Genomic DNA, 15,084 nt, shown 5'->3' with positions numbered 1-15,084 from the left:
TAAGCTTGAGGCGAGCACAAAAATTCTCAAATCTTGTGCGTTAGGCTGTACAGGCCCTCTTAAGCTGTTACAGGAGGACATTCAATCCGATCTGGCAACTTCCCCTGAAAGCGTCACAGAGCTGAGTGGTGGATAAAAGTGGTACAAGAATGTGTAGCATCTCATGAAGATAAACATACTCGAAGGTCACAAAATTCTACGGTGAGGGTTTGAGTGGAAGTCCAAAAAACAACGTAAGAGGACTTAACTTTTGGAGCTCACCCGCCAAAAAACACGAGTCCGGTGTAAGCCCCTCTTCGAGGGGCGCGGACGCAGCCGCGCGAGAGGGGCTTAGTTAAGCTTAGTGATCGACACTCAACTTAATAGGAAATGAACTACTACCACTGAACAACGAACTCATTCACGATTCAAACACTTTCTATCATTCAATCAAACAACACGATATCAATCCATCTTCATGACTAGTATCTCTCAGCATCATTCAACGACCACCACTACCACTGCCACAATGGATCAAGAAACCGAACCTGATTTTACAGTAAGAAACTCCATCTCTTCATCTTTTGGTCTTCATTCAACTGATATCTTGGTTTCAATAGTTTCGATCTGTAGGTGTAGGATTATCTATTGGATTAGTCTTAGCCTTTACAAATATGTACTTTGGACTACAAACTGGTCAATCCAATCACTTTCTCTGATCGAAAATACCTCAATTGAATATGGATTATGGATTTGAAATAAATAGGTTGGATATCGATGATGTCATTACAATCGAGTTTACTTGGTTACGCAATCTTTAAAGTGATTCCCGGAAGATTTCTAAGTCGACCATTATCCATCAAAGAAAACGTATGTCATCACGTCATCTTTTTGGTGAGATTGATTCTAAACCAAAAAAGGAGGTTGATAAGATTTTTTTTGGAATCGCAATATATTTAATAAATCTTAGGTTTTACTTCAAACTACTGCAACTGCAATGGGTACAATGCCATTATCAGCAGGATTGGTTGGAATCATTCCAGCTTTATCACAATTATCTTTAAAATTAGATGGATCTGAACCTATAATCTTATCACCAATTTCATTGATTGGTTGGTGTTTAGCAGTTGCTTTTTTTGGGTCAATAAAAAAACTTTTTTTATTTTTTGATTCCTTTCATTCTTACACATCTACACTTCTTGTTTGTTTTTTGATGAATTGAAAACTGATTTTATTTCATTTTTCCATTTTTCTTGTAGAGTTTATTTAGCTATTCCATTAAGAAAACAAGTAATAATTAAAGAACAATTAGCATTTCCATCTGGAATAGCAACAGCTCAAGTTTTATCAGTTCTACATGATTTACCAAGTCCAAATCTTCTTAAAAGATCTAGGTTTAGAAGTGATGAAAGTGTCAATTCTCCTTCAAGAACCGAATATATTCCATTACCTACAAGTTTAAATGAAATTGAAGATCAAGATAGTTTAAGTAAATCTAATACTACTCCTATTGATTTAGATCATCCTGAGTTAAAGAAATCGAAACTGGCTCAATGGAAAGCTCTGATTATCAGTTTCAGTGCCTCGATCACTTATACTGTATGCTCTTGAATCCCGCCTTATTTATAATATTGCGTTTCGTTCACTGAGATATTTATCAAACTTTTTGTAGCTTTTGTCATTGGCCTTTCCTGTGCTATATGCCATACCTATCTTTGATGTTTTTGGTCCAGTGGCTCATACATGGTTATGGTGGTACGTAGCAAAACAAACTAATTTTCAAAAAGGTCGACTACAACTAATCCCAATATACATTTACAGGTTTACCCCATCCTTTGCGTTCGTTGGTCAAGGGATCATTATGGGATTTCATACGGTTTATAGTATGAACCTTGGTATGATCGTGAGTTGGGCAATCTTATCTCCTCTTGCCAAGAATCAAGGATGGGCTCCAGGCGAAGTTGGAAATTCGGAAAATGGATCTAAAGGTGAAAATTCACATCTTGTCTTTCTCTTCATTCCACGTACTGAACTGGATTTTAATCTGAATCTTCATTACGACTTTGATCGTGATTCAGGTTGGATTCTGTGGCCTGCATTATCAATAATGATGGTTGAATCAATTGTTAGCTTATCCTCAGTCATCTTAACATATGTAATCCAACAAAAGTTGAAATACCAAAGAACTTCAACCCGATCAGTACGAAGACCTTCACTAACACCTCGTCAAAGCTCCATAGACTCTCTTTCAACAGTTTCGTCACATCGTGATGAGATTGGAACCAGTTCTAATGATGATGATCATGTTGATGATGAAGATACAGTAGAGATGAAATGGATGTTATGCGGATTCTTGACTTCTTGTTTAGTTTGTATTGGATTTATGTTTTTAATCTTTGGTACTCATCGAACAGAAGGAATTCAATGGTGGGCCACTTTGATCGCTTTAGGACTTGCATCTTTATTCAGTTTATTAGGGTAAGTTTTTCATTTTCCATCACTCAAAAAACCGAGGATTGATTTTTAATACCATTGTCATATATATATAGGGTTCGAGCATTAGGAGAAACTGATTTGAATCCAGTTTCAGCCATTGGAAAGATTTCACAATTAATCTTTGGATTAATTCAACCTAATAACATTGTAGCGAATTTAATTGCCGGAGGGATATCTGAAGCAGGAGCAATGCAATGTGGTGAAATCATGCAAGATTTCAAAACCGGTTATCTTCATCATGTTTCACCTAAAAGTATGTTTTATGGTCAAGTAAGTGATCATCTTGATTTCAACTTTGAGATTCTGATGTTTGGTGATGATGGATGAATAGATCTTGATAAAGAACAATGTTTGGTTTTGATTTTAGATGATTGGTTCATTTGTTTCGGTGTTTGTTTCGAGTGGTGTTTATTTGATTTATAGTAAAACGTTTACTTTACCTAGTACATCTTTTCCAGTACCTACAGCAGCAGTTTGGTAAGTTAATTTCTTGAACAACCAAAAAAAACGTCTTCTCAATTTTTCTTCCTAATACTGTGCTTTTCTTCTTTCTTGGTCTATAGGTTAAGTTTAGCTAGATTAGTTAATAATGGAGAATTACCACCTAAAAGTAAAGAAACTATGATCGTGTTTGGAATCGTTTTTTTTGGAGTCTCTACACTTAGATTGTTATCTAGTTCTGAAACTTTACTTAATCGACACCATCGTTCTAAACTAAGTTGGACACAATACTTACCATCCGGGTAAGTTTTTCGATACTCTTCCAAACCTTTTTGAATCATCAACTAAGATAAGATTTGTTTGGTGATTTTTTAGAATAGCATTTTCAGTAGGATTTATTAATACACCATCATTTTCGATTTCAAGAATGATTGGAGGAACGATTATTTATTTTGTGAATCGAAATCAATCTTTAAAACATCAAGAATCAATTAAGATTCGATGGATCATTATTGGTTCAGGTTTCGTTTTGGGTGAAGGGATTGGTAGTATTCTGGGTTTGGGTTTGAAGTCTTTTGGATTCGGTCCGGTTAGTTGTTGGGGTTGTGGGTTAGGTGGTGGTGGGTATTGTGGTGGTTGTTAAAAAATGATGGGGTTTGTTTCTTTTAAAAGTTCTAGGTGAGTTTTTTTTACTTTTGGTGCTTGTTATTGTTGGAGACTTTTTGATTGATCTTATGGTTTTGTTTTTGGTCTATAGATTTATCGTTTGTTGATTATCTGATCGCTTTGGATTGTTATTTTTTTTAAGGATTTGATTTCTTTTTTTTGGTTTTCCCATCTACATGTCTTGTTTTATATATATATAAATGTCTCAATGAATGTGTTTGTGTGTCAGTGTGTCTGTTTGTGTTGATTGGATGTATTGGAATAGAATAAAAGGGTTTTGTACATTATGGTTTTTTTCTTTTACGTTTATATTGGATTTTATCATTAAGGTTATGGTACATCAATAGAAACATCCTTTTGTTTTATTTTTCATGGAGTTGTATTTTTCATTTGAGATTTATCTTTTTTTTTGGTATTTTTTTAGAAATCTTTGATGATCAATTCAAAATAAAAGAGTTTCTGAAATTGGTTATTTTAGTTGAACTACGCCTGGAGTGGTTCCAACAAAACCTGGTTGACCCAGTATGTCACAGTTTATTGATAGGAAGTTTGTGTATAAAGTTGAGATTTGTTGATAGCTCAAGTCATAGCCAAAAAAAGTCAACTCATGGGTTGGCTAGGTCTACTTTGAGAGCCACTATTGATTACAATTGGAAAGATTTTCATTTTGAACATTCATTAGATTCAAGATGATCAGCTTATGTGTTTTTCATTAAATTACTTAGGGCCTGGTTTGGCAGATTTTGTAAAACTCTATAACACATTTATAGATACCTAAAAAAGTCCTTATCAGTCAAAAAGATTTTATGGCTTTTGAAGAAAGAAGAGGTGATGTTTGGCATCAATATATGATCAATATAAGAAATCATATATTTGACCCATTTATAAAAAACAGACTTGAGGCTCTTAATTATCAGATAAGAAACTCTTTTTGCTTCTTCCTCTGTTGATTGAACTTTCATTAAATTCAATCAACTTCTAAATTTCACCCCACACCCTTTGATCTCCTTCACACTCTTTCTTTCCTTTCCATTTTCTCACTGGTAGCACGTCAACTTGCACACACAAAGATAATTGAGAAAAAAACAAAGAAATGTTTATATGGCTTTATTGAATTTTAGTGACAAGTTCAGCACCCCTTTGTTGACCTTCCTTTCTTGAGCACCTGGACAAAGGGAATGTGTCTTTGAATCCAAAGACCTCTTCAAATTATCTACTATCCCTCTATGAATTACTTTTGGTGTGTGCACATCAACATGCTACCCGGAATTTTACATGGTGTGACTTACTTATTTCTTTATGACATCATTTTGAAGTGAGGAAATGTTTTGTAAAGTTAATTTCTGCATGATTTTTTTGGCTTACACAATTTATTTTGAGAAAGTTAGGAGTTGGTATGACATGACCCAGGAAGGAAATGTTCATGAAAAGATTGATGATGTGTTCAAACTTGACCAGAAGCCTTCTTGAGCCGGGTACACATTTTGCCCGTACCGCCGCCGGCCCTGGTTGACCCGTCTGGTGTGCCGTCAGCGTGCGGGGCTTTGGGTCCAGCTCTTATTGCTTCTTGTCATTTGATCTCACGCCTTAAAGTTCTCAGTCTGTAAACCTCAACTCTGAACAATTCAAACTCACCATCTCAAGTTGAATTTCACAATCCTCAAAAAGATGTCATCAAAAGCTTTACGTTCGCTTATGAAAGAGCGACAACTTGCCAAACGAATTCAACATGAATACGCCAAATATGATACGATTGGAAAACTAACCTGTACTCTTTGTAACGGTCTCGCTGTGCGTGAATTTATCAAGTCTGTTACTTCTTGTATTGAAATACTTATTCGTCATCGTCTCGAAGCTTATCTTATTGATTTTTTGTTAGGTTAAAACAGAAGCACTGTGGCCTTCTCACTTAACTTCAAAACAACATCGTTTAAGTCTTCAAAATCAAAAATCATCTCTCCAAGTGAACTCAGCTTCTAGTGCAAAAAGAAAGTCAGAAGTACCTACTTCCGATCAAGATGTATCAGAAAACACAGAAGGCTCAACTTCGAATTCTCTTCGTGAGACTAAAAGGACAAGATTTGACGACACACTACCAGAAGAAGAAGCTGAAGAAGTAGACGAAACACCTACCTCAAACCTTCCATCGGGCTTTTTTGATGACGAATCACAACGACCTCCACCACGTTCTAAATCTCCAGACGAAACAGATCCTGATCCCATACAAGAAGATCCAGAATGGGCAGCTTTTGAAGCTTCTTTAGCTACCAAAGAAGAACCAGAAGATCAAAGTTCTGTTTTTACAAAAGCTTCAATATTTGTTGAACCTGTACCGTATAATGAGAATGGGATACCAGAAAATGAACATCAAGTTAACAATACAGACCTATCTGAACAAGTGAAAGAAGAAGAAGAAGTTGAGGAAGAAGAAGATCCGATTGAAAAAAAGATCAGAGAAGAGAAAGAAGAGATCATGGAAAGAATTCAAAAGTAAGTTTCCACCCCTGAAACAAACTTGAGAAAAAATAACTTTAAACCAAAAGCTAATCAACTTGATTTTTCAATCAAATTTCTTCATCACAAAAAAGTGAGGAAAGAGAACAATTAGAAGCAGATGATCGAGTTTTAAGGATGAAAGCTAGAGTACTAGCATTTAGAGAATCAAGGAAATCAAAATCAAAAAAACTTGAATGAGGTTTTAAATTCTTGTACCATCTTGTAATGACTTGGTAATCAATCCATTTTATTTATATTGTGACTTTGACCAATGTCATCCTGCGTTGTGATATTTGCTATTACTGAGATACCCAATTCCCGTTAGATGTGTATTTACCTTTTGAGTTTGCAAGGTATGCGGTTCTGAAGCCATATCTCTCATACCTGCTGCTTCAAAGGTATTCCCAATCTCATTCTAGAATATCTGGGACCATAACCTTGTAACCAATCTTTCTACCAGCTACATGGGGATTCTTAGTCTTGGTCAAACAAAATAGCAACTACATCTTCCCCTTGACTCATATCTATCTACAAAAGCAAAGTAAAACAAACCCAAGAGAACTCATTACTTACATTCTTAGTGACCTTTCTGGTCCAACCTTGGCTCTTCTTCTTTTAAATTTGTAGAACTTGAGCCAAAATCAAGTTGAAGAAGCTTACAGGAAATATGGGTCAGGTGTTCATCTTTAATCCTGATGAACTGTTATCAAATGCATATATGTTGACTTCCAAAATAAGCAGGAATCTTTCTTAGAAAAATCAAAAGTTATTTAATCAGAGTCATATTGAAACCAAGAACAGTTGTAAAATTACTTTTCTTGAATATGGACCAAGTAATCTTCTTCACAGGGATCAATCATTGCAGATTTTCATCTTTTCCTTTGTTGGTTTTTTTAACGTTTTACAAATTTTTTCTTTCTGTTCCCAAGATTGAGCGTAGCATTAAGTGAAGGAAAGGTTCATGACTTCCTTGGGTGTGTTGCCAAGATCTCTGAAGAATTGTCCAAATCTAACGGGGTGTGAGAACACGGGGCCCGGAGCTCTCCAAGTCTAGCTCGGGTCGGGGTGTGAAGCAATTGAGTTGAAGCTGGGAGCACCGGAGATTCCGGGGATGGTTCTGATAATCTGATAATGATAAATATCTGATACATTGATAAAACTGTGATAAATACACCTACACCCCCTTAAGTGAAATACATCTACCTAAACCAAACCAAGAATAAATTGGATTCAAGTCAAAAACTACCAAAACCATACAGCCCGTGGTCTGTACTGTAAGATCATCAGCCATGTCACACGCTGTACACCTGCATGACCCTAAGCTCGCTCCTATCCCAATCCAGCATACCCTCTGTGTTTCATGAAAAAAAAATCCACACAACAAATATTTTTGTATAGCCTCCAGATTCATAATGCCAGACTCTGCTCTCACACCATCACCACATACAAATCTCAGCAAACTTTTCTTCCCTCAACTCAGTGAGGATGGTCGTCCCAACCCTAATATCAGAAAAATATGTCAAGGTCAACCCTCACGTCATAGCGCTACCAACACCATACCTGAATGGACCAGTAGGCCTGAGATGTCCTGTATGTATGGTTCCAATGGAATACAAGAAAGCAAAAGTTGATTCTTGGCTCATCGGTGTAAGTAGCAAGAATTTTACTTGAAACCTAACCAAAAGCTGAAAAATTTCCTCCAACCCGCAGTGCCCTACCCCTCAAAACGAACACAATTGGAAGACCTGGAGATGTGATCAACTCAACCATGAACTTGCCATGATCAACCTCGGAACTCCTCGACCAATTGTCTCCAAACCCGGTGATTGGGGACCTAGAGTATCAACACAAGGCGAAATCCTTGATGACGTTCCCGCGGCTGCGAACTGCTCTACTGGACGACATCATCCATATCCTCGCCCTCTCCAAAAACCACACGTTGTTTGCAAACGAGTCAATGAGGGTTCATTGTCTCAAAACCATAAGGACGCCGGAAACAAAGGGTGTCCATCTCAGTATTGTCGTGGGGTAAGATTGCGTCTCCTACCTTTTTTAATTCAGCAACTGATTTTTTCCTTGATCTCAAGTGTTGCACTGAATTCGGCTCAGCTTTATGTACCAAACACCCACGCAAATCTGTGATTCCGCCTCAGCAACTGGAACTCTTTGGCCATCAAGCTCAGCCAATTGCCAAAGCTGCTACGGCCAACTCTCAATCGGCAGCACAATCAAGAGCCTCAGCAGCGAGCTCCACCCCTCACCAGTGGGCCCAATCATCAAATTCCATTGGGCGCCTGGTATCATCTCAAAGTATGGCCCTGATTCATCAAAATCGAATTGAACGAGAAAAATCTGCACACCAGCATTTGAACCGCTTCGACTTAAGCAAAATGGCCACCATATACTTATGGCTCAATGTATGTGTCTAATTTATTATGCTTTGTCTTATGACATTGTTTGATGTTTATTTCCATATCTTTTTGATGTTTTTTTCCATACCTTGCAATCACTTCCCCGACTACAGGCTGTTGAACCAAAAGCTTACACTGCAGTATTTCCACAGTGGCCTCAAGCATGTTTTGGCCAATGCGAGCTTTTGATGCAGGCAGTGATGGAAGCAGTTCCACAGTGGAATCGTGCGCTGAGCTTTTGGGATGAAAAAAATGGGGGATGGGTAAGCTCCATTCAGGCTCGTCTTTCATGTGTCCTTTGCTGATACTGATATGGTGAGATTCTTTATTTCTGTAGTGTGACACACTGGTCCAATATCCACACCGCTTCCGAGCCGACCAACGCAAGATCGTGGCGCGTCTCCAGACGGTTGTAATCCCCCGAACAGCTACACACCACTCCGTAGCCGCCATCTTTGCAAAGACCCCCCCAACTTCCGCCTTTTTATCAACATCAGATCTCCCAGCAATCTGCGAAACTCCCTCTTCACCAACAACTCCGCTTATATCTCAAAAATCCATACCAGCACAACAAACTGATTGCTCACTATCAGTCGCCAATGCAACAGGCTTTCAAATGGACACACAAGGGAAGGATTTCCCTTCGTCATCATCCCAAACATCTCCATCTCCATCACCTACCCCAGCCACTCCGCACATTGATTTGACCCAGTCACCCAATGACTCGGCAGAACTCCCAAGTCCCAGTGACCTTTTATCTGGACCCGTGCAACCATCTGTTGGGGATATTGAAACACGGGAAGATGAGATTGAAACAAAGTAAGATCCTTTGCAATATCTACTTACACCTGCACTCACTGACTGACGGATACTCTACTCTGTACACCAACAATTAGTTCATCAACAACCGAGCTTCAAGGTGGTTGGCCTGGAACGACAGTCCTGGTTTCTACCCTCCTTGCATGGTATAAGGATGCCTTGACTGGCAGACCAAAGCAAAAATGGATAGCCCACTTTGGTGGTGAATGGAAGTTCACTAGCTCCATGTATCGTTATCGCAAATGGATCAAAGAGGTTGATTACGAAGTTATGTTCAACAGGTTTCAGAGTCAGCCTGAGGCAACTGTAGATGAGGCTCGTGATGTTTACATAGATGTGTTCAACAAAGTGGCTAGTCTTCAAGGGGGTTCTTCAAAAAGTTAGAACCCAACGCTGGTCAAATCACAGAGCACCATTAGAATTTACTTTACACTGTTCAATATTGAAACCCTTCATCATTTTTTGCATCTTCAAAGAAACTTCAAAAAAGATCATGTAGCCTGAATTATCAACCGTATCAATCACTGCTCCAGTTTCCTTGACCTTCTGCCTTTCAGTTAGTTAGAGTTTAGCTGGGATTTGCAAAAAGTTTGTATTTAAAAGTTTATATTGTTGCTTTGCAGTTTGAACCTTTTCCTCTTGATGATTATACATTGGTTAACACTTACTTTAAATTGATTCGAACTAAACTCCCCACTGGGTTTTGGATTAAACAATTGGAAGTGTGCACTGTGTTATATACAAAAGTTTTTGTTCAAAAAAGTATAGAAAGACATATTTTATTTACAAAATTGAATCAAATCTTAGATCTCCTTTCATTTTGACAACTTATCTAATTTGACGTATACCTGCTGGTCATAACCCTTTATATGATCCTTTGTATACAACTCCCACGCCTTCCTTGACATTCTTGATTTCTTTAGTTTTAATGCCTTACCCAATTTCACCAACCTGGAAGAGATTTGGCAAGAGGACCCAAACCGTGTCAAAAATGCCTTGGATGGGATGATTTCTTTCCCTGTCAGCTTGTTCTTCGTGGTGGACTTGAGTGTAAAGTGTTTGACTTGCGTTTTCCATAATCTCAACAATCCCATTACAATTATCAAAATCAATACCAACAGCGTAGTCTGATAAACAAAAAATAGAACCTTCAATGTGACAATCAGAGGGGTTCTTGATTATATCGTGAGGCTTGCCGGTTTCTCTATTGACTCTTGCAAACATTCCAAATGCATAAGGTGTGGCATCCTTATCACGATGTGGTTTATTGGTAAAATTATCACGAGTAATGGCCACATTGGAGGCCCAGACTTGGCTATTAGCAGATGTCTCCCATCCTGGAGAGTCGAAAGAAGGGACACTGGCTTCAGCTGCAATCTGTGAATTGGCGGAAAAAGCTGACATCGAAAGAATCGAAAACCTTTCTGCCCAAAAGTCTTTGGCCTGAGGCAGAAGAAGTGAATTGCGTTCAATATCAATCCAAATCTTTCCCTCGGATTTGGATGTTGCTTGATTAAGGGAGTAGTGACCTAATTGGGGTTTCATCAGTCACAGTCACCTAGCTGGATTTAGAACGTAAATATATAGAAGAACTCACAAACATCTTTTCCAACATCGGCAGCTACACCCGCTGCGGAGCGCCAACCCATGGCCCTCATATCTCCAGGCCTATTGACTCCACGAGTTGCACCATTATTCTTCACAAATCCCCTGGAGATACCATGAAGATAAAATGTAGATATTGAGGATTCAAATTGGACGAGAAGCTCGGGATGCATGTCGCTGAACTCGTTGAATTGGGCAATCAAAAGGAGCTCTAGCGATTTTTTGTCAACCAAGACCACGATCCCATGATGGAATAACTTCCTTGGTACTGATGAGGGTTTTTTCTCTAAGAAGAAGAACTTTGCAGTATCTGGAAGTCCGTATTCACAGGCGATTTGATTCCTGCGTGAGATTTCGCGTGCAACCTTGAGTTTGTTGTGTTGTTTCTCGGTGGCTTTGTTCTTTTGAGTCCTCTTCTTGGAATCATACTTTCGCTTTGAGTTGCTTCTTGCCATTTTGGAAAGTGGACGGTGTTGAATGATTGGGATACACAGAGAGTTTTCAAAAGATAGTTGATTAGAATATTCGGTTTATTGTTATTGGCACACTGCCCTCCAACAAAGAGAATAGAGTTTTCAAAAGATAGTTGATTAGAATATTCGGTTTATTGTTATTGGCACACTGCCCTCCAACAAAGAGAATAATCAAATGAGATGAGAGCGATGAAATATTCAATTTGTTGTTATTGGCACACTGCCCTCCAACAAAGAGAATAATCAAATGAGATGAGAGCGATGAAATATTCAATTTATTGTTATTGGCACACTGCCCTCCAACAAAGAGAATAATCGAATGAGATGAGAGCGATGAAATATTCAATTTATTGTTATTGGCACACTGCCCTCCAACAAAGAGAATAATCGAATGAGATGAGAGCGATGAAAGACTATATTCAATTTATTGTTATTGGCACACTGCCCTCAAACAAAGAGAATGATGGTATTTTCTAGGAGGATATGCGAGTAGGGTTTGTTTTGCTGTGATGATTGAATTGAAGTAGTGATGATGGTCGATGGTTGTGAGTTGTTGATTTAAGTAAACTGGTCTGATGACGATGGCGAAACAACTATCATCAGATGGGTGTTTATATAGAGAGGAAATGAATAAGCACCGGTTGAAAAGCCATGTTGAGAATTAAAAGCGTCCACTATCAATAGAAGGCCTTGCAGAGCAAATTACATGCTTTCAATCGCAAGGTGTAAAGAGCAATGGTGAGCATATGCATTTGAATAAATCATGTCAGCACGATTGACTGCTTTTCATTTCAAGTCACCTTGGAGAATTACTGCTTTGTCCTTTTGAAGTAGGACTTATGTATTTGAATAAATGCTGTCAGAGCGATTGCCTGCTTTGATTTCAACTGCCTTGGGGAATCAGGGCTTTGTCCTTTCAAAGTAGGACTATACCTATCTTTTTGATACATTGCTCTTCGGTTTTTTTAACGTGATCTTTGAACAATAGTGGCATTTAGATTTTTTCACTACAGCTCAAAAGCTTTTGTCAGACGACAAACTTTGGCTTGTTCCAATTTACGCCGGAGAATCTGATTGTGATCATCATCCTTGTCTCTCTTAGATTCCTTCACCAGTCATTTTCCAAGCCACATTCATTCACTGACTTGAATTGTTTCAAATTCAAAATACAAGATGGCACAAAGAGCTAGTCTAATTTCTTACACAGTAGCAGGTGGTCTATGGCTCGATTGTCGACATGCATTTCTCGAAGAACTCATCAATGCGGTTCCAACTTTTAATCACCTTATCTCACTTCCTGAATATATCCTTTGAAAGAGTTATTATAATGTGGGACAAAGATTAAGATATTATGATGAAGAGACTAATGTGAAGGCGATTGATTCGGATGGAGTTTGGGTTTGGCCTGTGATGCAAAATTTTGATTTCGTTGTGGAAAATGCAACAACAGTAGTATGAAGGATCAAATTTGATTTGCAACAATTCATGTCATCACAGAAGACGGATGAGTTTGTTTTTGATTTCAAACATCTTGATATCTTTCTAGTGCAAGAGTTCCTTGCCTTTCAAGAATTACTTGCCTTTAATCCAGTGGTGTTTCGCGTGATTGCATTAATATCCTGGTTTGTAGAAGTCAAACCAGGATATTATGAAAAGAAACCAGATTCACGAAAGAAGAAGGGTGAGTTATTAGATACATTGAAAGACATCACAGAGGAAACGATTATGACATCCGAAAACATGTTAAAGAAGTTATTGATTGAAGAAGAACATTTGGAGTTATGGGTATGGAAATTTATTGATGTTAATGATCCCATGAACCAAGTCTGTGAAGCATCGAGAGACTCTGCTGTAAGTCTTTTTGCACCCCCCTCACACCTCAAGTGCTTTGATTACGAGCAAACAAGCTGATTTCCATCATTCTTCTTCTTTGCTATCTGTTTGGATGTATTTACAGAGGGACATTGAGGAATGTCTTAATTAGTATTCGTTGGATTTTATAACATCCATTTCCCTTGATCTTGTGTTGTACAAGCTCTAACACAAACAGTGAACAGGCAAAACTTTTCATATTCTTTTGTTTTACCTGGGTAGCTCTTTATTTTGTTTTCTTATAATTCTCTTTACTATTTTGTTTTGACTCAGCTTTGGAACTCCATCAAATCTCAATGAATTTAAACCATTCAACATTTGTAAATCTCACTGATCTTCTCGATTTTCACTGTTCTGTTAGGGATTAGGGATTTTGAAAAGGGAATCAATGAAAAACAAAAGATGACAAAGCAAGTAGTAGAGCTGTGAGTAACAATATTAACATAGAACCTTTACCAAGTCAGGTAGCAGCATCTGGACTTGACATCACTTGATTGAATAACACCACAAGGCAAATCACGTTTATTCCACCCCTTTTACCGGTAACGGAATGCCAAGCTATCTCCTTGTTTCCTCATCGTGGCACAGGTCACATTGGTCAATCCCAGCTAAGTCAGATGAAGTAGCCTAGTCAGGGTTATAAGTTTTTGTCAAATTAAATTAACGGATCATTGCTCATTTTCTCAAAACTGCTAGGTGGTATATAGGGGCCACGCATAAGATGAAAAAGTTATTCCACCATCCGTTTTCCCCTTTTTTCATTCATCTTACCCACTTTCTCAGTCATCTTTCCCACTTTTTCATTCATCTTTGTTACCCAACTTTCACCTTTCATAAACTCCCCATCCAGCCACCATCAGAATTCAATTTACAAAGACGTTTCTATAGTGTTTATTGACTTTTGTGTAAATCAAAGTCATATATTCCGCTTTTTTTCATAGTCAAGATTGTCCATAGTTTTCATTGTTTTTCCCTACAAACCACTCACCTCAGCCACCACTCAAAGATGGATGATTATACCGCCCTCTTGACCACCATTGTACCCACCACAGCCGAAGTAAGGTCACATCTTGCCTTTTTTCTCATGGCTCAATGCTAACCCTTGATACTCCGTACAGGCAACACGTGTGAGATTAGGGGAGGAAGGAGTTGGTTGGTTCTCAACCCCAACCAGTCTCACCTTGAAAGATGATGAAGGTGGTCACCACATTGAACCACTGACAGCTCTTGGATATGTTCTCCCACGGCACAGGCTCAAGCAATGTAGAACCTATCAACTCATTGGGCCTCTTGGGATTGACTCCAAAACTGAAGAAGCCTTCATCAAACATACTCTTGACACACGCATTGAGGTTGGAACCCACTGTCCTGATCTGGAAGCTCTTGCTGGGAGATCCATGCTTAGTGGCCTTGGTAAGGTGCTCAATGTTACCTTTGACAACGTGGCCATTCCAAGGGTTTGGAATTTGACTGTCACTGCACAGCACCATTGCTATGACCCTGTTGTAAGTCCATGGTCTTTGTTATTTCTTGAAAGTGACAAGATATTGACTCCCGGCACCCAGAACAACCACCTAGTTGCATTTGACGTCACATATCGCTTTCTTCATCTCAGTCCACGTCCAGCTGATTGGGGGAACATCTACGCAGGTACAACATGCTGGTTCAATGGCACAGTACAAGGGAGAGATCCCATCTCCAAAAATTTCATAGTTAGAGTACACTTTTTTTCTAACCAAAAACCTCGTGATGTAGGCAAACATAACTGACTTTGTGACTTCCTTAACAGGTGCGCAACTACTCTTTCTTAGGCCGCATCCGCGAGC

General features: G+C 38.6%; 6 protein-coding genes across 6 annotated transcripts; 5 read left to right on the top strand and 1 right to left on the bottom strand.

Moving 5' to 3' along the window:
- Positions 1-457: 457 nt before the first annotated feature.
- Positions 458-3,559, top strand: MELLADRAFT_85440 (putative oligopeptide transporter; the record flags this gene model as incomplete). Its single annotated transcript, XM_007409065.1, has 12 exons — positions 458-538; positions 600-675; positions 746-849; positions 950-1,119; positions 1,239-1,578; positions 1,652-1,734; positions 1,801-1,967; positions 2,058-2,457; positions 2,529-2,745; positions 2,843-2,952; positions 3,039-3,218; positions 3,292-3,559. 12 exons carry the CDS (start codon positions 458-460, stop codon positions 3,557-3,559), a joined length of 2,196 nt encoding a protein of 731 aa, XP_007409127.1.
- Positions 3,560-5,250: 1,691 nt separating this feature from the next.
- MELLADRAFT_85439 (uncharacterized protein) lies at positions 5,251-6,129 on the top strand (the record flags this gene model as incomplete). Its single annotated transcript, XM_007409066.1, has 3 exons — positions 5,251-5,373; positions 5,462-6,072; positions 6,126-6,129. The coding sequence occupies 3 exons, from the start codon at positions 5,251-5,253 to the stop codon at positions 6,127-6,129; spliced, it is 738 nt and encodes a 245-aa protein (XP_007409128.1).
- Positions 6,130-7,490: 1,361 nt separating this feature from the next.
- Positions 7,491-9,692, top strand: MELLADRAFT_62361 (uncharacterized protein; the record flags this gene model as incomplete). Its single annotated transcript, XM_007409067.1, has 7 exons — positions 7,491-7,557; positions 7,589-7,725; positions 7,789-8,106; positions 8,166-8,495; positions 8,603-8,752; positions 8,827-9,308; positions 9,386-9,692. The coding sequence occupies 7 exons, from the start codon at positions 7,491-7,493 to the stop codon at positions 9,690-9,692; spliced, it is 1,791 nt and encodes a 596-aa protein (XP_007409129.1).
- A 431-nt stretch (positions 9,693-10,123) lies between these two features.
- MELLADRAFT_105579 (uncharacterized protein) lies at positions 10,124-11,368 on the bottom strand (the record flags this gene model as incomplete). Its single annotated transcript, XM_007408870.1, has 3 exons — positions 10,124-10,259; positions 10,711-10,837; positions 10,906-11,368. 3 exons carry the CDS (start codon positions 11,366-11,368, stop codon positions 10,124-10,126), a joined length of 726 nt encoding a protein of 241 aa, XP_007408932.1.
- Positions 11,369-12,871: 1,503 nt separating this feature from the next.
- On the top strand, positions 12,872-13,297 carry MELLADRAFT_62359 (uncharacterized protein; the record flags this gene model as incomplete). Its single annotated transcript, XM_007409068.1, has 1 exon — positions 12,872-13,297. One exon carries the CDS (start codon positions 12,872-12,874, stop codon positions 13,295-13,297), a length of 426 nt encoding a protein of 141 aa, XP_007409130.1.
- Positions 13,298-14,264: 967 nt separating this feature from the next.
- Positions 14,265-14,971, top strand: MELLADRAFT_105577 (uncharacterized protein; the record flags this gene model as incomplete). The annotated part of the gene is made up of 3 exons (XM_007409069.1): positions 14,265-14,315; positions 14,377-14,763; positions 14,909-14,971. The coding sequence occupies 3 exons, from the start codon at positions 14,265-14,267 to the stop codon at positions 14,969-14,971; spliced, it is 501 nt and encodes a 166-aa protein (XP_007409131.1).
- Positions 14,972-15,084: the final 113 nt, after the last annotated feature.

Source organism: Melampsora larici-populina, assembly GCF_000204055.1.
Source record: "Melampsora larici-populina 98AG31 unplaced genomic scaffold MELLAscaffold_14, whole genome shotgun sequence".
NCBI classification, from domain to species: Eukaryota; Fungi; Basidiomycota; class Pucciniomycetes; order Pucciniales; family Melampsoraceae; genus Melampsora; species Melampsora laricis-populina.
The sequence above is the reverse complement of the archived record's forward strand: the minus strand, read 5'-3'. Positions and strand labels throughout refer to the sequence as shown.